At 43.2% G+C, this 20,721-nt stretch overlaps 3 protein-coding genes and 1 pseudogene across 3 annotated transcripts in view; 2 read left to right on the top strand and 2 right to left on the bottom strand.

The window, feature by feature from the left end:
• The window catches only part of LOC120430139 (syntaxin-binding protein 5), a 45,855-nt gene extending 38,254 nt beyond the window's left edge, over positions 1-7,601 (top strand). The window contains 1 exon segment of the mRNA XM_039595226.2: positions 344-7,601. Coding sequence (XP_039451160.1) covers positions 344-361 — 18 coding nt within the window. The 3' untranslated portion in view covers positions 362-7,601.
• A 1,361-nt stretch (positions 7,602-8,962) lies between these two features.
• LOC120430138 (uncharacterized) lies at positions 8,963-11,347 on the bottom strand. The gene is made up of 4 exons (XM_039595225.1): positions 11,184-11,347; positions 10,018-10,375; positions 9,323-9,938; positions 8,963-9,258 (listed from the first exon to the last, which is right to left on the bottom strand). The coding sequence occupies exons 1-4, from the start codon at positions 11,345-11,347 to the stop codon at positions 8,963-8,965; spliced, it is 1,434 nt and encodes a 477-aa protein (XP_039451159.1).
• A 2,787-nt stretch (positions 11,348-14,134) lies between these two features.
• Positions 14,135-14,778, bottom strand: LOC120430137 (uncharacterized). Its single transcript, XM_039595224.1, has 2 exons — positions 14,703-14,778; positions 14,135-14,655 (listed from the first exon to the last, which is right to left on the bottom strand). Exons 1-2 carry the CDS (start codon positions 14,776-14,778, stop codon positions 14,135-14,137), a joined length of 597 nt encoding a protein of 198 aa, XP_039451158.1.
• A 1,267-nt stretch (positions 14,779-16,045) lies between these two features.
• LOC128092348 (elongation factor 1-alpha-like) lies at positions 16,046-17,958 on the top strand (annotated as a pseudogene).
• Positions 17,959-20,721: the final 2,763 nt, after the last annotated feature.

Below are 20,721 nucleotides of genomic sequence, written 5' to 3'. Positions count from 1 at the left end.
TGACAAAGCCAACCGGAAACTTGGTTTTATGTTTAAGGCTGCCCAAGAATTTGACGATCCGTTATGTCTTAGGACATTGTACTGTGCTCTTGAGACGTCAGCAGTTGTCTGGGCACCCTATCACCAGAATTGGAACGATCGCATTGAACGTGTGCAAAGGAAATTCGTCTTGTTTGCTCTGAGACGCCTCCCGTGGAATAATCCTGCTCAGCTACCAAGCTACGAAACTCGGTGCAACCTGCTTGGAATAGAGACGCTATAAAACCGGCGAACAATCTCAAGGGCTGTATGCGCTGCGAAAGTTATTACCTCTGAAATCGACTCCCCTAATCTTCTTTTCCAGTTAAATGCCAGAGTGTAGCCAAGGAATCTACGCCCAAACCCTGGATTCTTCTCACGCCCGTTGGTCCGTACGGTTTATGCGGAATACTCCCCTATTCGTACGCTGGCCACAGCTTTCAACGAGTTCTACCATCTGTTCGACTTCCACGAACCTGTGAGCCGATTTTTGGAAAGACTTCGAACTGAACTCCGAGATCGTTCTCGTTCATCGCGTCCTGCTGACAACCCGCAACAACGTGCATCAAGAACAAGAAGATCTAGCCGTTAAATCATGTTTTGTTTAAATTTATGTTTTGATAACTTGACTATATTTATGTTTGTAAACTTCTTATTAGTTTTAAGTAACCAAACATCATTGAGACCACCGGGTCAGATGATTTCAAATAAACAAACAAATAAGTCGCTATTGAATATTATAAAGTTTAGTTAAGTACTTCAAAAGTTATGCTTAAAAAACGATTTTAACAAAAGTTCGGAAGATGTAAATAGGGTGGTTTTTGCAAGAAACCCGTCATGTTATATAGTTTTAGGTATAAGATATTGTATTCAAAAGACTTTTTCAGCGAGTTCTAAAGATTAAAGATCTGACGACCCTATCAAAAGTTATACGCACTTAAGTGTTATTTATGCACTTTTTAAATGCCGGACTAAAATATTTCGATGAAAACGTTATCCGGATCTATCATGCGATTTGTCGTTGGATAGGTAACCAAAATACCTTTCAAACGAGTTCAATAGATTGCAGATCAGACATCCCTATCAAAAGTTATAAGCACATAAGTGCCCTGAATAATGAAGATCTGACTACCCAATCTGATGGTATGAATATTGAATCAAGTTGATAGAACACTGAAAGATCCGTTCTTTTGTATCTATTTTGGATAGCATTACCCTTAAAATGTGAGGAAGGCACCAACCACTTAAGGGTGGATTAAGTTACGTTTTTTTATAAAATGCTTAGGACCAGAAAATGGTAACAAAACACCGCGACAGAAGAAATATCAACAGATAAACACGACCCAACACAAGAGAATAGGGTAGAGAACCCAGAAATCGCCCACTTTATAATGGAAATCTTAGAAATTAGAAAGAATTTAATGACGATTTCTGGTTTTCGGTTCTATCTGTTGTAGAACGTTGATAAACTATTTGATTTTAAGTTTCCAAAAGGTTTTTATCATTTACAAGTTCATTTTTGTTGAAATTTTGCGTTTCAATAAAGTGCTCTGCAGTGCCTATTTCCGCCTCCCTAAAACCAATTTTCGCCCGCCCTTGGAACCAGTTTTCGTCCTAGGCAAAACTCAAGAAATCCATTGAAATTATGGCACAAAGCTAAGCAAGTATGGTCTCCTATTGATACACAACATGTTCCCGAAGCTCAATTTCATTGATGTGCACAAATTTGTCGTTATATAAATTGAGGTTCAAAAAACCCTAGGAGTTTTTTTTTACAGATATCCTACTTATTTTGAGGTTCTCTGTCTATTCTAACTAAAACCAAAACATGTTCTCACTCGTAAAAAAATATGACTAAATCAAAATTCCTGATAGAACTTATGTATCCCTATTCACCCAAGATAAGGGCACACTACAGTTAGCTCCATGTTGTTGTTGATTTTGAATTGACTCAATAGAAAACATCGAGTACCTCTTAAATAATAATATTATAGCATATATACAAAGTCTGATAAAAACTATACTTTCCCATAATATCGCTACCGGCTTGCGGGTATTGGATTGAACCACATACACACAAAAGTAAACTGATTAACAAAAGAAGGGAAAATTCTAACATAACATCACATTGAAAGAATGTTAAAAACATCAAGTAATTGTCTAATATCTATCGATCTAGGTACATTGTTACATCTCGTGGTGGTTAATAAAGTATTGTTTCAATAGTCAACGCTTGCTTCTATTGTTCGTGTCCGAACAATTCACATTCTTTTTTATTATTCATATTTTAAGGCTACCAACACTTTCTGAGCAAAAATCCGTACACTTTACCGATATGAAACCATGGTATAACAAAAACTGTCAATGAATTATTTAGATAAATTAAATTTAATAAATCTGAGAATTAAAAATTTAAAACTGTGTCATTTTTACAGCTAACAAATTTCACAAATTGCTATCAGAGTGCTTATGACTTGCACGTTTAAAAGTATTCATAAAATCAACCGTGATTTGAATCAAATCATTAGGGGAGATGGGGGTAAGACGGACACCCTAAGGGAGAAGTCTCACAAAATTTACACAACAGATTATTTTGATCTCAAATTACTTACATATATTGTTCTACTAGTCGTCCATTATAGACATGACATAAATTAGTTGATCTAAAAACCAATTTTCAATACTGTACAGCAATTTAAAAAAAAATAATTGAAATCGTATATATATACGAAACATGCGGGGTAAGACGGCCACCCATGCACTGAAAGAAAGGCTCACAGCAATATCACATGTTTCACACGTAAATCAGCCCCATACGGCTTTACATATGAATGTCATGTGCAAATCACTTGGAAAATTTCCATCGCTCGACACGCAAAATTCAAAAGCAAAACACGTTAACTTCGCGTGACGACACACATGAATTTGCAATGCTTTTCACATTAATGTTAAATGAGTTTGTAGAGTAAATCAAATGGTTTTCTAATGGTATTCAGGTGTGTAAAACAATGAGAGCGGTTTTCTTTATTTTTTTTATTAATTTATTTCACGGTTTTTGTAATTATAACTTTTATTTTTCTAAGTCAAAATATCTGTTTGGGTACATGTAAAAAACGTTAAATCACACATTTCACTTCACTGCTACGCTGCGGACCAGGTTCCGATGGCGCTGTGCTATCACGAGCAGCGCAATTTGGTAATCGAGGCGCTCAAAAATTACGCCCTACTGTGCCGGTAAATCGTCACGGTCAGGATCGCGAACGGACTCAAGCTTGCCGATCAAAAGTGCATCAAGACGATCGTACAGCAACTGGCAGCAGGCTGATTCGTATTATCGAGAAACACCGCTTGCAATCTTTTTCCGGAGCTCCAGATCGGAGCAGATTCCGAAAACGACCTCTGGCCTGGAAATATAATGTTAATCTGCATGAATTTTAAATTTTCAAGTTTCTTTTGATTTTATTTACCACCAGCGCGAACATTTTAAAAAATAACTACAGTAATTTGGTTGCAAAAAGAACATTTTAGTCCGATAAGAAAATTTTGCACTGCCGTCGTCCGTGGCCATCTTACTAATGAAGAATTTTCGCCACAGGCAAAACAAAACTAAATCATTTCAATCTAACGTGTTTTTCACATCGAAATCAAAGGAAATGACAAATGGGGCGAATCGAAGTGCAATTCATTTGAATTTAAAGTGAACAGCATACGAAAATATAATGAAGAGTTTTTTGCCAACGATCAGCTGGTACCAAATGAATTTCACATCCATTTAACATGGAAAGCATGTGAGAGTCAAAGGAAAAGCACGTGAATTTATTGTGTTGGTTTTTGGAGACTCTCACGTGAAAAAACACATGAGATTGCTATGTTGGTTTCTTTCAGTGTGTGGGGTATGACGGTCAGTGCTATAAATTAACTTAATAATTTTGCTAAATCCAGCCAAACGCCTACATGGTTGGTTGAACAGACTTCTCTGAAAATTATAACTATTTCGGTTGAAAAAAATCAAGTTTCAAATGTGAAGAAAAATGCTGTTTAAAAAATTTCATATTTTGGTTCAGTGAATTTCATATTATTGCGATCACATTTTATGAAAAACTGTGAATTTTTACTACAATGCAAACACAATTTGATGCAAAATAATTAGTTTGTGTATTTTGATTAGAATAAGTAAATCAAAATTATGTAAACAATATTGAATTGATATGACAATATATGTTTAGCATCAGGTCTCAGGCAAAGCTTCCCAGCAGGTGTCTTTTTCAAATCCTCTGAAATGTCTTCCGCAAATTTTTATTTAGCCAATGAACTTACAGATCATCATAATATTAATTTAAATCTACAATTTGTTGTTGGGAAACCTTAAGAGCGAGTCCACGAACAGGGCATAGCCCATTGTTAGGGACGTTGTGGAGCTCACCAATCTGCCTGAAATTCAGGGGTTGTTTGAACTTATATAACTAACATCTGGGCTAAATATGGGCACTATGAAGCATCCCAATTGTTCAAATCTAACGGAAGTTATAAGCATTTCAGTTAAAAAATTGCAAATTTCGAAGTTTTTATCCATTTATGCCTACTCTTTAAAAATTAAAGTAAAAAAAAAAAAATCTGCTCTTGTCGGTTGACATTTGGTATTGTTGGATATGAACCTAGTTTCCAATGAATGTGAATCGGTGATTTCTTTACATTTTAGTTTAGTAAAGAGTATAAATGGATAAATATAAACATTTTAATACATGTTATTCTGAAATTGGCTCAGGAACTTGAATTTGATAAATCCATCTCAAAAAAATGGGGTATCCGAGCAAAAGTTTGCATAGCAATTTTGCTATAAAAAACCGTACAAACTTGATTTGAATAAATTACGTTGTCAATTTTACGATGTCCAGTAGTGCATAGTAATGTTAACCCTCCAATAAAGAAAAGATGAACATGATTTAGTATTCACTACCATACAGTTTCGAGGAAGCATGGTACATTTTACCACATTTGCGTTTACAAGAAAGCATGTTTTTGAGTCAAACAAACCAACTTCTATGGTACCCCGTGGTTTGAATGTGTTGGTAAATTTTCGACAAGAAAGCCTTCTATGAACGGAATCGACGTAACACCTTATAATGTGGCCCTCTTAAACCTTGCGGTTTCGTCAACGGATCCACAGGCGTGTATCGTTCTCTTTGCGACAAGACTCCGCCTCCCGGGTCTCCTAAGTGTGAAGGTATGGCACGGGGAGAGGGCACCGAATACCTATATTTACACTTTAGAATTTTTTGCGTCCGCCTCGGGATTCGAACCGGCGACCTCTGGATTGTGAGTCCAGTGCGCGGGTCGATTGATCCACACAGGCTTCTATGAACAGCTGTTTTTAGGCATAAAAGTTCAAATTTAGAAACTAATTTGTTGTTTTGTGTCTATTCCTACTGAAACCAATAAAAAATATTCAAATATTGTGCAAAAACATTACTAAAATCACTTCTCAATTCACCCCATGTGTCTCGATTTGCCCCGGATAATGGTACACATTTTATTTCATTTTAACTAACGAAACAAAAATAAAGAAAAAAAAATATTTTCGTCGTTTCGATTTTGCGCCCTTTTCGTCATGTTACTCCCCATAATTTTGACACTAGACACCAAAACTTTGGTACTTTTTAGGCTTCAGTGACATTGTATGCAGAAGACAGCCGAAGCATCCCCGTGGATTTCATACTATTCAATGAGTTTTGTTGTCGAAACGGTAGTTAACAGCATTTTGATTGAAAATGGATAGTTTTATTGAAAATGCTTTTCCTTATCTACAAATATGTCTTAATAGTCAAAAAACCGCCAAAAATATAACCGGCCTATATCAAATAAAGTTTACAAATTACGGGCGGCCGTATTACCCCCGGACGAGGTGGCCGTCTTGCCCCCAAATAAATTATTTTTTTAAACATTTTTTTGCAAATAGCTCATCGCATTTTTCAAACTTTTCGGAGAGACATAATCTAGTAAAAACTTCAATTTAACATGAAAAAAATATTTGAAGACAGGAAAACATATTGTTTTCTAACAAAAATGCCTAAGTTGTAATTCATGAAAATTACATCCAGTTTCAAGTTCAAAAATTATTTGTTTATTTTGAGCTATTTTTATACTATTTCAAACAATATGTTTGGCATTATTTAGCATGAGGAACAGTATTGTTAAACATTTTAGTAATATTCATTAGTATACTTATTAAACAGTTGTGTGGCCGTCTTACCCCGCCTGGACGTCTTACCCCCAGCTATAGCATGTGAAACACAACAGTTTATAGGACCTTTAAAAAAAACTCTAGATTTGTTAAATGTTCAAATGTTTTCACAAGTTTTAGAAAGCCTTTAGAAATGGAATATATTTAGTAAGGAATGTCTAAAAGAACAATTCTAGAGTTTTTTTAAACGGGCTTATAAACATATGAAAGACAATAGTTCAAAAACTCTTGAATTATTGATAATCAATTTTGAATTGAGGAAACTGCGGAAAACTCTCCCTTTTTACATCAAAATCACAGAAAAATAAAAATTTCTAGTTAACAAAAGCTTCGACCAAATCAAAAAAGCAATCCAATTATTGAAAAGTTGTTAAAATTCCGTATAAATCCGTATTATGCGTAAAATTCCCTACAAAAATTCCGGCCTTTTAAAAATCCGCGAAGAGGTTCGAAAATCCGTATGGTAAGGAAAAAATCCGTACAGTTGGTAGCCTTATCATATTGTTGTCAAAATTTTTAACCACAAATTAGAGAGAAGCAACGATGCCAGATTATTTTATGGGAGATCTGTATTTTCTTAAAAATAAATCTGTATTTTTTCTGTATCATGTCAAAATCGAAGCCATACAAGACATTTTTATAATTACAACAGCATATTTAAGCTTTTTTATTCATATTAAAGCATAATTCAATTACTAAATTGTTGAAATTTGTAAATATTATCAATTTAAATAAATACTTAAATAATTTAGATAAATATACAGATTTTTGTGATTTTTGGGATTGAAAAACTGGCATGGCTGGAGAGAAGACAGATTCCATTCATTCTCAAATCAGATAATATAAAAAAAAAACTCATTTTCCGGAAAATGTCCATTCCGGGAAACGTCCATTCCAGGAAATTTTATTCCGGATAACGTCCTTTAATTAAAACTAGATTAGTTTGGCCCTGCTGATTGGACAGCATTACATTAAAAATGTAGTTTAACTTTTTAAACCCTCCAATTAATACTTTTCGACCATTTCTTTTCATATGTATTTTTTTACTCAAACTTTGTGCGGCCTTCCCTATGACCAAAGAAGCAATTTTGTGTCATTGATTCACCTTTAATCTCCAAAAACTAATTCTCCATACAATTTTGGCAGCTGTCCATACACAAGTGGTACGTAAAAATTCGAAAATCTGTAACTTTTGAAGGAATTTTCTGAACAATTTGGTGTCTTCGGCAAAGTTTAAAGTGTTTGCCCATTTAATTTTTCGTGTACCTTGAACGTCTGAATAAAGAATTAAGAGTTTTTGATTCGATCCGTTCGTGGAGAGAAAATCCTAAAATACAGTCCACTCGATTCAAAAACCGAAAGACATTGTGGTCCAGCACGAGCCGGATGCTGAAGTAGTGGTTGACGGATTTCGACGGAAAATCCGACTTTGAACCTTGCTTTGAACACGGCCAACGTGTCCGTGTGTGAGACGTCGAAGGGCGTAGCACCCACGTCGTGGAAAAGTGTGTAATACGACAGCCAGTGCTGTAGAAGACCGGAGAAATGCTCCGGAAGACTGGACTAGTGATCCGGAAGTGACGGAGAAATCCGATTCGATCGCGCAGCCTACGCGCTCGCGCGCCCGATGGTGCTAAGACGACACCGAAGAAGAAGACCCCCGGAAAAAGCTAAGAGAAAAGTGACGCTCAAAAGAGCGAGATGCAAGTGAAATTGGGTCTAACTCATTTCCCCTGTTCGGGCCGGCACGTTGGCCCTGTATTTTAGAATCCGATGACCGTGGGTGTGATGAAGAAGTAAAGCACTCGGGTTTTCTTAACTACCTAATTAATACTAGATTTTTTAAACTAATTCAAACGCGTGTTAACTCAACCGAGGGTGAAAAGGGAATGGTACCGCAAAATGGCGGTTTTTTTTCTCTCGTCGTCGTCGTCGCTCGTTGTTCGTGTCTCGTTCGTCGTCCTTCGTTCATTCGGCGTGCGGCAACGTCGTGCCGTTGCGCGCGAAAAGCGTTGCGCAGGGTTGCGCTCGATCGCAGCAAACTGGTTGTAGCAGGTGAGCAGGGCTGTCAAATTTACGCAGCAAGTCTAGCCGCCAACATCCTCCCCCCGGGCTGGGACGTCTTCGCATGTAAATAATGCCCAGCCGATCGGTATTGCACTGCAGTCCAGTCGCATTGTCCAGAACAGAGCAAAAGGAACACCGCAAGAGTAGCGCCGCAAAAAGACAATTGTCTTTACAAGACCCCGCGCGGCAAATAATAGGCTGGGAAGAGCTTGAAAAATGACAGGAAAAAATTGTCACCGCGGTTCTAGCGATACATAGCGCACAAGGAATGGAGTTTACAGCATCTGGATGGAACAGCACTTTTCCTCTCAATAGGAACTGTGTAAAATTGGGTAACACGATACAATAGTCCTTGTAATCAGGATTCCGTGTCTTAATACTCAAACAGGAAAAAAAGGCGCTGCCACCAACCTTCACGTCCGCAGTGCTCACAAGACCGTCCGGTCCAGGGAAGGTCTGTTGCACAATCCCCATTTTCCACTCAAGAGGCGGCGCGTTCTTCTCCTCCAGCAGGACCACCATTTGAAGGCGGACGTTCGGCATCTCCTTCCGGTTCTTTTCTCTGGGCTGGAGGGTCGTCAGGTAGTCCCGTCGCCAAGCTCTCCAGAAGTGCTCTCGCAAGAGCTGCAGGTACTGCTATTTGGACAGCCGATTTGTCGGTGTTCCCTCGTACGCCGGTTCCGGAATGGCCATTAGAGGGCGGCCGATCAAGAAGTGTCCCGGCGTCAGGACTTCCGGATCCGCAGGTTGACGTTGCGAAAAGCAGCCTTGAGTTAAGCACGGCCTCGACCTCCGATAGCACGGTCGCGTACTGCTCGAAGGTAAGCTGCGATTCTTGAGGATCCTCTTCAGGTGCTCTTTACAGCGGCCTCCCAAAGGCCACCGAAGTTCGGCGCGCCGGGAGGGATGAACGACCAGGTGATCTCCTTGGACTGGCGTTCGTTGAAGAGGATGTACATCTCGTGAAGTTCTGTCTTGGCCCCTTGAAGTTTGTGCCGTTATCCGAGTGGATTTGGCGAGGTATGCCGCGTCGGCTGACGAAGCGTTGGAGGGTGGCCAGGAATGTCTCGGTCGTGAGGTCCGAAACAAGTTCGGTCACCATGCAAACAGAGACGACAAAGTATGCCTTGACGATCTGTTGCTTCCGGGTTCCCACCTTCACAGTAATCGTTCCGGCGTAGTTCACGCCGACCTCGTCGAACGGAAGGTTCTCGGTCACACAACAGGACGGCAGTCTCCCCATCAGCTGGCTTGTACTGCGTTGCTTCGCGCGGAAGCACGTCACACAGCTTTTCGTATCGCTCCGAACTGTCGACCGTCCGTCGAGCAGCCAGAACTGTCTCCGCCGGATTGCAAGCAGGGACGACGGCCCCGCGTGCTGGTGTTCTTCGTGATAGGCCTTCACTATCAGGTTGGTCACTCGGTGCTTGGACAGGATCAGCTGGTGTTTGGCTGCAAACGGCAGCTCGGAGTGTTGCAGTTTTCCTCCCACTCGTAGGAGGCCTTCGTGTAGGAATGGCGTCAAACCTTGGAGATGCCCGGCCGTGTCGTTCTCGGTAACTTGCTGGATCTCTTGAGACAGCACGTCGTGCTGCACCACCTTCACGATCAGCTTCAGGGTCGACCACAGCTCAGGAACGGAAAGATGGCGTAGGCGAGTTCGTTCCGTTCTTGATCCGACAGTTGTTCACGAAACGCATCACGTACACCATTATTCGCTGCAGCTTCCGGAATGAACTGCAGTCCTCGAAGATTGGGAAGTCGATTGTGTTGCAGGCTAGCAAGATAACCAGCTTCACTGTTCTCAACTCTGGCAACTCACTGTCCGGTATCTTGATTGTAGGTTCCTCCTGGTACACAACTGACTCTAGAAACCCTGGTCCTTCCCACCACTTACCACATTTCATCAGGGCCGCCTGAAACATGCCTCGAGAGATCAGGTCAGCCGGGTTGTCCTTGAAGCGGATGTACTTGAATATAAACCCGCCGGTCTCTTTCCGGATCTCCGCGACGCGGTTGCGCACGAACGTTTGTATTGTCGCCGCGGCACTAAACCGAATTGAGCGAGTTTAACTCTCGCGACGATTTTCTGTCGCGAAATATCTGTCAAGCATGTTTGGGCTGTTTCGAATCACTGTGTTAGATTTATTGTTTTGATGACTTGGTTTTGTTTGAAACGTTGGAAAACATCGTGTGTTTAATTAGTGATTAAAATCATTTTAGGGGTTTAAACTAGCTGTAGAACTGTTTTGGTTGGGTCATGTAATGATTTTCAATTTGTTCCCAGCTTCAGAAGGCAAGATAAAATATCAAGAGTTTTAGTGACAATCTTGGGCTGGGTTGCTAAACCCTTTTGAAAGCCGAATGTGTCGTCATAATCCTTTTCAGACTGGACTTTATGGCATTGTCCATCAAATCCACGCCAATTGAACGATTTCTAGTAGATCTTTGAGGTCAATTCCTTGATCCGTTCCGGCCGCGGCGCTAGTCTCTTCGCAACTCAACTCGCGACATTTCAGTTTGGTGCCGCGGCGAAATTTTGTTTTGGTTTCGAATGTGACATTTGACATACACTCAGAAAAGAAACTACCCAAAATTGCTTCGCGTGATGAAAAACACTCGCGCTGTTAAATATTTCTATTTAATTCAGAAATCACAATAGTTGGTCCAGTGGTTTCTTGATCCACGCAAGCACGACTTGGCTGTCGCACCACAGCACCACGTTTCGGAACGGGAGATTCAGCGCCGCGATGACCTTCACCACCAACCTCGAAAGCAGTCGAAAGGCAAGCAGTACCAGTCGGTGGATGTCCAGTGGCTTGGACCTTCGATTTGCTGCAAAGCAGCCGCATCTTACACTTGCCGTTCGGGAGAAGACTGCGGACGTATGTCACCGCACCGTACACGACCTTGGAGGCGTCGCTGAACCCGTGAAGCTCCAGGCCCGGGTTGCCAGGTCCGATCACGTACCGAGGGATACGGATGTCGTGCGCATTGGAATTGGTGCCACGTGTCCATCATCCCGCCTTCTAGCAAAACGTCCCACGATAGTGAGACCAGACTCGCTGCATCAGGATCTTGGCCTTGATGATGACTGGTGACAGGAGTCCCAGCACGTCTTAGAATTTGTCGATTTCCGAGAGGACACGGCGCTTGGTGGCATCTGCTTCAGCTTGGGTTACGGTGAAGCGGAATTCGTCGTCTCCTGGACTCCAGTAAAGTCCCGGGGCCTTGACCACACCGCCAATTAATCCGTCCAGGTCGATCAGCTTCTCTCGATCGCTTTCAGGTATGCATTCCATCACCGCAGGTTCGTTGGAGGTCCACTTGGGATAGGAAATCCACCGCGACTGAGCAGGCCTTGCAGCTGCGTCAGACAGTCGAACGCTTTATTGGGGGAGCTCCCACCAGACAAGATATCGTCGACGTAGCAGGCCTCGCGCACAATCTTGGCAGCCAGCGGAAAATTTTCACCTTCGTCGTCGCAAAGCTGGACCAAACATCGCGTAGCAAGGAAGGGAATCTTCGGCCCGCCAGAATATTCGTTGGAAGCGAGTGTCAGACGGGGCCACGCGAATTTAGCGGTACATTTTCGAGAGGTCTGCGGTGAAGGCGACAGAGTGCTTACGAAAGGCGAGGAGGATCGAGAAGAGATAATTCTGGACAGTGCCTCCGACCTGGAGGGCTTCGTTCAGGGACACGCTCGTGGGGGACATCTTTGCAGATGAGCAATTCTCTACAAAACCGGCCGATTTCGACCATTTTTATTTTTTGTATTTTTTTATTTGGCTCAAACTTTGTGGGGGCCTTCCCTATGACCAAAGAAGCCATTTTGCATCATTAGTTTGTCCATATAAATTTCCATACAAATTTGGCAGCTGTTCATACAAAAATGGTACGTAAATATTCGAAAATCTGTAACTTTTGAAGGAATTTTTTGATCAATTTGGTGTCTTCGGCAAAGTTGTAGGTATTGTTAAGGACTATTTAGAAAAAAATAGGTACACGGAAAAAAAAATTTCCCGATTTTTTTATTAACTTTTTTTTCACAAAAACTCAAATTCCCAAAATACGTATTTTTTGATTTTCGAGATTTTTTGATATGTTTTAGGGGACAAAAATCCGCAACTTTTGAGCTATAGAGAAACATGGTCAAAAAATCTGCCGCCGAGTTATGATTTTTTGAAAAACTGGTGATTTTTGGAAAAAATCGAAATTTCATACATAAAATTTTTTTGACCTCATTTTTTTATGCAAAATTGAATTTGCAATCGAAAATTACTTTACAGATTTTTTGATAAAGGGCCCCGTTTTCAAGATATAGCCACCGAAAGTTTGATTTCAGCGAAATATTTGCAGTTTTTCGATTTTTAAAAATAGTGACCATGAGTGACCATTTCTAAAAATTTTTTTTTTTTGAAAAGTTCAGAAAATTTGCTATAAAATTGTCTAAGAGACACCGAAGATTGGACCTCTGGTTGTTGAGATACAGCGGCTTAAAGAAAAAGAAACACGAAAATTGAAGTTTTTTAAGTCTCACCCAAACAGCCCACGATTTTCTAATGACGATATCTCAGCAACTAATGGTTCAATTTTCAATGTTAATACATGAAACATTCGTGAAATTTTCCGATCTTTTCGAAAAAAATATTTTGAAAAAAAATAAATCAAGACTAACATTTTAAAAGGGCCAAACATTGAATATTATGCCCATTTGAAATGTTAGTCTTGATTTAAAAATTTTCAAAATATTTTTTTCGAAATGATCGGAAAATTTCACGAATGTTTCATGTAATAACATTGAAAATTGAACCATTAATTGCTGAGATATTGTCATTAGAAAATCGTGGGCTGTTTGGGTGAGACTTAGAAAACTTCAATTTTCGTGTTTCTTTTTCTTTAAGCCGCTGTATCTCAACAACCAGAGGTCCAATCTTCGGTGTCTCTTAGACAATTTTATAGCAAATTTTCTGAACTTTTCAAAAAAAAAATTTTTAGAAATGGTCGCTCATGGTCACTATTTTTAAAAATCGAAAACGGGGCCCTTTATCAAAAAATCTGTAAAGTAATTTTCGATTGCAAATTCAATTTTGCATAAAAAAATGAGGTCAAAAAAATTTTATGTATGAAATTTCGATTTTTTCCAAAAATCACCAGTTTTTCAAAAAATCATAACTCGGCGGCAGATTTTTTGACCATGTTTCTCTATAGCTCAAAAGTTGCGGATTTTTGTCCCCTAAAACATATCAAAAAATCTCGAAAATCAAAAAATACGTATTTTGGGAATTTGAGTTTTTGTGAAAAAAAAGTTAATAAAAAAATCGTGAAATTTTTTTTCCGTGTACCTATTTTTTTTTAAATAGTCCTTAACAATACCTACAACTTTGCCGAAGACACCAAATTGATCAAAAAATTCCTTCAAAAGTTACAGATTTTCGAATATTTACGTACCATTTTTGTATGAACAGCTGCCAAATTTGTATGGAAATTTATATGGACAAACTAATGATGCAAAATGGCTTCTTTGGTCATAGGGAAGGCCCCCAAAAAGTTTGAACCAAATCAAAAAATACAAATAAAATCCATTTCCGGTTTTGGTAGAGAATTGCTCAGATGCGTTCAATACGACCCTCAACTTCGTCGTGGAGCTCGAGGGGTGCAGGATAGCGTGATGGGGCATGTAGTAGCGGCTCGTGTTAGGTAAGTCGTCGGCCTCTTCACCCGACTTGCAGTGCCCCAGTTCTTCGTATTCCCTAATGAACTCACCGTATTGCAGCTTCAAGTCAGGATCTCGGGCGAGTCGCCGCTTCAGCGACAGGAAGCGCCGAAAGCGAGGTTGCGTTTGTAGTCGAGAGTTGCGACGACCGGACGAAATGGCAAACGTACCACATATGTGCCAGTTGGATCCCGCTTGTTGGTGGACGCGAAGAACGCCTTGCATTCTTCTTGCTCGGTGGAAACCGCTGTGTCGATGTCCTCGACCTGCCAGAATCTCTGGATCGCTTCGTTGATGTCGTCGAGTGTGGCAGTGTGCGTGTACTGCGGGCTTGGGACGGTGTCCCCAACTTCTCCGGCGATGACCCAGCCTAGGTGAGTCTCGCACAGCTCCGGTAGATTGCCAGCTAACTCCATCTGTCCCGATTTTAGCAACCGGAAGAACATGGCGACCCCCATCAGCATGTCGATGCGATTGGGCTTGTGGAATGCTGGGTCGACCAGCTGGACGCCGACAGGAATCGGCCAATCGTTGATGTCAACTGGCACAGCTGGAACCATACCGGTCACTTTCGGCACGATCAGGCACTCGACGTTGACGGAGAAGTTGTTGACTTTAAGCGATCGGCCATAGTTAGCGTAATAAAATACACTTGGGAACCGTTGTCGAGGAGGACGCGACAGGGCACGGGTTGGCCCTGGTCGTCGAGCAGGTTAACGACCGCGGTGAGCAGCATCACGGTCTTCACCGTCTAGGTATGGTTGCAGGTCGCTTGGCTGGACGTCTGCTGAGGTGGGCCAGCACCCAGTGTTGCAAAAGAGTGATAGAAAAGCTATCAATAGATTATCACTGCACCAAAAATATTCGAGAGCATAGCGGCCGTCACTATAGCTTGTGATATCTCTTCTTGTGTCTCGTGATTCCCAGCGATGTCATTCTCTCTCTATCACTCCTTCCCTTTTCCTCGACTATGCGTTCTCACCGCTGAGTACCTCAATCTCTCCGAAAACTGCAATGAGAGAGCGCGAGATGGCGATTAGGAGCCGACCACGCATGACGTCCCGTTAAACTGCGTTTGCAAAATTTGTTTTGTGGCGGCTTTTGTGGTTAAACGCTGTTGCGGTAGGAAGATCGTGGAAGCGAGAATGAGAGAGAAAAGGAAAATGTCAATCGTGAGTGGGTAAACACGAAAACGTGTTCGGCTATGTTCGACGCTGAGAGTTTCAATTAGGAGAGAAGAGCAGTTGTATTTGAGGCATGAATATTCAGGCGGGATAATTATAGTTGCTGAGAGCTGATATTTTGATATTTTAACAATTCTGGCCAGCACTCTGGGGAGTGGCCGGCTTCTGCGTCGGTTCTTGCTGCTCTCGTGGTTCGTGCAGGGTTGTGTGATATCTCCGTTGGCACTTACCACAGGTGTACTTCGACGAGCACCGCTTCGTTGAGTGTCCTGGCCGCAGGCAATTGTAGCACAGGTTCTTCTCCCTCGCCTTGTCCTTTCGCTGGGCCACCGTGTATAAGAGGAACGTTGAGCATCTGAACGTTTGGTGCGCCTCGACGCGGATCTCACACCGGAATTCCGACTGCGACGGTGTTGTGGCCGCGTTGGCTCGCTGAGACGGCCTGTTGGCGGAGGGCTTGGCTGGTTTTCGCTGCTTCGGTACCGACTTGAATGTGGCCTCCCACCGTTCCAGAACGGAAACTCGGTCCTTCAGGAACTGGATGGCCGCTTCGTACTTCGAGAGTTCCCCACGCTTGATTGTCGCCTCCAAGGGGTAGGACACAGAGTAACTGAGTGACTCAATTTTACAATATTACTCAATGTGGCTCAAAGTTACTCAATCTTCCTCATGATTTTTTTTTTCACCGAGTTGCGGAATCTGTGAAATAACCAGCTTTTGACAGAAGAGCGTGTTTACAAATAAATTAGAAATATTTTCACCATTTTCACGCCACGATGCTGCTAAAGTTCAGTCAGTCAAAGAAACCCGGAACAAACTATTCCGCCTGTTACGGACTGTGCCGTGTTGATCGTCGCCGCCGGTACCTGTGAATTTGAGACTGGTATTATCTCAAAAATTTCTCCAAAAACGGACACTCTCGAGAGAATGCCTTGTTGCCTTCACGCTCGGTGTCAAACAGCTGATCGTCGATGTCAACAAGATGGACTCGACCGAGCCCCTGTACAACGAGGCCCGTTTCGGGGAATCAAGAAGGAAGTCTAGTCCTACATCAAGAAGATCGGCTACCCAGCCGCCGTCGCTATCGTGCCCATCTCCGGATGGCACGGAAATAACATGCTGGAACCGTCCACCAAGATGAACTTGTTTCAAGCATGGGCTATCAAGTGCAAAAGAGGAAGGCTGACGGCAAGTGCCCCACCGACAAGCCCCTACATCTGCCCCGGGAACGGGAACCGGTGTGAACAAGTCCGGTATCGCCATCATCTTCGACCCGGCCAACCTGACCGCTGAAGTCAAGTCCGTCGAAATGCACGAAGAAGCCCTGCCAGAGGTCGTGCCCAGAGACAACGTCAAGAACGTGTCCGTCAAGGAACTGCGTCGTGGAACTGCGAACTCACCGCCCAGGTCATCGTGCTGAACCACCCCGGTCAGATCTCCAACGGATACACCCCAGTGCTGGATTGCCACACCGCTCAAAATACTTGCGAGTTCAGCGAGATCAAGGATAAGGAGGGGGACATCTGAAGCAGTCGCTCCGATCTTTTCTTATTTTTACCAGAGACTAGGCGAATGATGCGTTTTTTATTGTGTGTTTTTTTGTTTACTTATTTATTTTGCTCCAAAATCATACCTAGACCCTCGGCAGAGTGACGACACAAATCATAGCGGTACCCTTCTGCACCTTGACCTCGATGGCCTTCTTCTCACCCACGGTGGCGGCGACCTTCTTTGCGGCAGCCTACGTTGCTCCGGCAGTTCTCTTCTTCTTGTGGACAGCAGCTCCAGTGTCATCGGCGGCTTCTTTTTCAGCACCTTGCTGACCTTGCGCGCTTTCGCTTCACGCCGATTCCGCGGGCCTGCTTTTCGCCTGCGCTTCTCCTAGAAATCTCCGACCGACGACGTCGACGCCTTAGCGGCGTTGGCAGCATTCACCAGCTCTCTGGTTGAAACGGCATCCGGTCCGGGAAAGCCCGTTCGCGAAATTGGGATCGTTTTTACGTGGGCAATGTTCCTCATCCGGGCGATTTTGTTCTTGGCTTACCCGCATTCAGGAGCACCTCTACCACCCATTCCTTCTCCTTTTCGGCCTTGAACCGCTGGTAGCCGTAAGTGGGAACCGATTTGTCCAACACCTCGTTCGTACCTTTTTGACACGGGCTCGCTACTTGATACCCTTTGCTCTACCGATTTTTTTTCCAATTTTGTGAGCGGCTTCGGCGCAGGGAGTTTCGGGCACGGGGTAGAACTGTCTCCGGACATGCATCTTTGCGACAACTGCATCCTCTTCCCCTTCCGTTAGGATTTCACAGACGGCATTGATCAACATTTGTCCCTAGTCGAATCCATCAGCATCGGCGGCACTCTTTCTGGAAGCGGTCTTTTCCTGAACTCGTGTATCCGCCGCCAGCCTGTTTTCAATGCTGGTCGTTTTCGTCGGAACATGGCCCGTTGCAATACTCCAATGTGTTTGCTCACGGGCGGTAAAATTTTTGGTCCTACAGTGCGGCCCCCAAGGGGAAATTGAAAGGGGGAAAAGATTTTGCATGGACCAATTTTACACAAAATTGTAAACTTTGGGCCACTGAAACACGTTTTTTGCTCTTTATGTTTTTTCCAATCATGATCGGTGACAAATGTCAAAACGGGCTACGTCGTTCGTGAAAAACTGAACATTTTTGAGTAGCGAGAGTGGCTCAATTTGACTCAAAAAATTTCAAAATGTCTCAAAATTATTCACTGTCCGTCCAGCGCGTGTGCCAGGATGTAGACGTCAATCTGCTCGGACACTCCGGAGAACTCCTTGTCCAGGAACATGAGGTTCTCGACGTCCGCATGGCTCTCCTCTTCCAGCTTTTGCACTCCTAGCAGACCGCCGATGTGGAGATCGACCATCCGCCGCTTGTCTTCGAACCGCTCTTCGAGCAGTTCCCAGGCTCGCTGGTAATTGCCATCCTGGATGGTCTTTTCGTCGATCGAACCTGCAGCTTCTCCGATGAAGGTTTGTTCCAGGTAGTAGAGCTTGATCCTGGTCGGTTCGTTTGACTTGTCCACGACGTCCTTAAACATTACCTTGAATCTGTCCCAGGACTCGTACTTGCCGTCGGACTTTGGGTGATTCTGGGCAGGGGTTGCGAGGTGTTCACCGGTTGGGGCCTAGCTGGTTGGAGTGCCATGGATGGGCCTGCACCGACAGCGGGTGCGAGGACATCCGCCCATCGCTCAAGAGTCTTGGAGATCTGATCGTGCAGCTTTCTAAACTCCTTCCTCTTCGCGTCGTGTGGATCCCGAGTCTTGGAGTCCGTCAGGAGGACAATTCGCTGGTGGAAGTTGCCGAAATCGTTGTTGATTCGCTCCAGGTTCTTCAGATGCGATCGGACATCCGAAGCCGTACGATCAGCTCGTGCCCAACCAGCGAGTTCCTTTTGGAGCTCCTCGAGGGTGTCCATCTCCTGGTTCCGGAGGTGGATCAGGCCGTCCAACTCATCTGCTTCTTCGCTGGGGTTCGTTGAACTTTCGTCGGCATTTTGCACTTTTCTCACTGCACACTTGTTCGTTGGTTGTTTCTTCTTCTTCTTTCACTTTCTTGAACACTCGCGACGTCGGGTTTCGCGAATGTTCGGGAATCGAAACCGTATCGTCTCGCACTTGTCACTCGTGGCTACGTCTCTCTCACCGGAGTTGGGTTGCACGGGAACTGCCGTTTGCACACAGAGGCCTTTGCCTCCATCTTTTCACCGGGCTTCTTCACCACATCCAACGCCGGATGTCCAAATTCGGGTCGATTGGACCAATGTTCGGGCCGGCACGTTGGCCCTACGGAAAAGGCCGAATGTTCAAGGGTGGACTGTATTTTAGAATCCGATGGCCGTGGGTGTGATGAAGAAGTAAAGCACTCGGGTTATCTTAACTAATTAACACTAGATTTAGTAAACTAATTCAAACGCGTGTCAACTCTACCGAGGGTGAAAAGGGAATGGTACCGCAACATGGCGTTTTTTTCTCTCGTCATCTTCGTCGCTCGTTGTTCGTGTCTCGTTCGTCGTCCTTCGTTCGTTTGGCGTGCGTCAACGTCGCGCCGTTGCGCGCGAAAAGCGTTGCGCAGGGTTGCGCTCGATCGCAGCAAACTGGTTCCGGCAGGCGAGCAGGGCTGTCAAATTTACGCAGCCAGTCAAGCCGCCAACATCCCGAATTCCATTTCACCGAAAATCATTTCTCCTAATTGACCACATTCCCGAAAAAAAACAAAGTGCTGTACAAGAGCTTTTTTACCCTTCGGCTGCTCATCAAAATAAATACCAATCAACAACGTTTGCTTTTAACATTTTTCTATTGCACGACCCAAAATGGCCAAAATTCTACTTAATTTAACATTTTGTGAGGGTTTCTTCCAGTGCTTTACTCCGTCCGGCCAGGCAATCTCAGTTAGGCTACGCTTCTGCAGACTATTCCTCGCCGTCCGTACCGTCTTATCGTGATTACCATCTCGGAAAGCTTGCTAATCCTCCGGCTTATCTGCGGTGCGGACAGATGCTTGTTTCGTAATGGGTTAAATTGACCGAATATAATCCTTCCAGACGTTGAGAATACGCGTTTGAATTTCACTTCAGAAGTTGGAAAAAGTACAAAACTCAACTTTGCCGCAACGTAATCTTGCACAAAATGAAGCCACTTGCAAGTTAGCTCGTCGTTTGGCCTTCTCTGCCTCTCGATGAGTTGAGTGTGTTGGTGTTGGCGAGTAGGAATTTCGTTTCCGCCTTCTGCTTGCAAGAAAATGTTGATACAGCAAGTCCCAGGTGGCGGATTTATGTTGGCGCACAAGGGAAGAAATAAACTCATCTTTTCTGCTATCACACATTAATATTAAGAAATACTAACTAGTATGGTTTACAAATATCATCGCAAAACAGACCATAAAATGCAAACGTAACAATGCCTTTAAAAAAAAGTATTCGTTTTGAGAGTATATAAGTTATGAGGGGTCCCGGGAAGCGGGCCATGTTGGCTGCTTCCCGGCCCGTGGGAAGGTTAGGATGATTGACTTCAGCATTGCTCACTGGTTGAAGGATGAAACTTGACTGATTTATTACTGCAGAAAGAATAGAGTTATCTACGTGCGCATGTATTGCGTGTACATACACGAGAAAAAGTGAGGTTAAATTTTGTACCCGCCAGCAAAACAAATGGTGTGCTAGTGTGTGTGAATTCTGGCTTAGATAGCTCTATGCTTCGTATGACGAGTTTGCAAGTGTTGGTGCAATACGGCCAGGGGTGCCAGACCGTAACTTATATATAAAAAAAGTCTTTATCGTCATCTGGGTTGAATCGGGAATACAGTCTAAATAGAGAAAGCTGTGTTTAGAGCATCAAAAGCACGGACGAACGGACATGACACGGGGTTTCAAAAAGTGAAGCAGGTTTTCTTTTAAATGGTCGTATGAATTTATATTAAAAATACCATTTCTATCAATTTGTCGGCAATTTTAGTATCCATG

This window comes from Culex pipiens, chromosome 1, assembly GCF_016801865.2.
Source record: "Culex pipiens pallens isolate TS chromosome 1, TS_CPP_V2, whole genome shotgun sequence".
In the NCBI taxonomy this organism is placed as follows: domain Eukaryota; kingdom Metazoa; phylum Arthropoda; class Insecta; order Diptera; family Culicidae; genus Culex; species Culex pipiens.
Note: the sequence above shows the minus strand (reverse complement) of the source record. Positions and strands in the feature narration are given on the sequence as shown.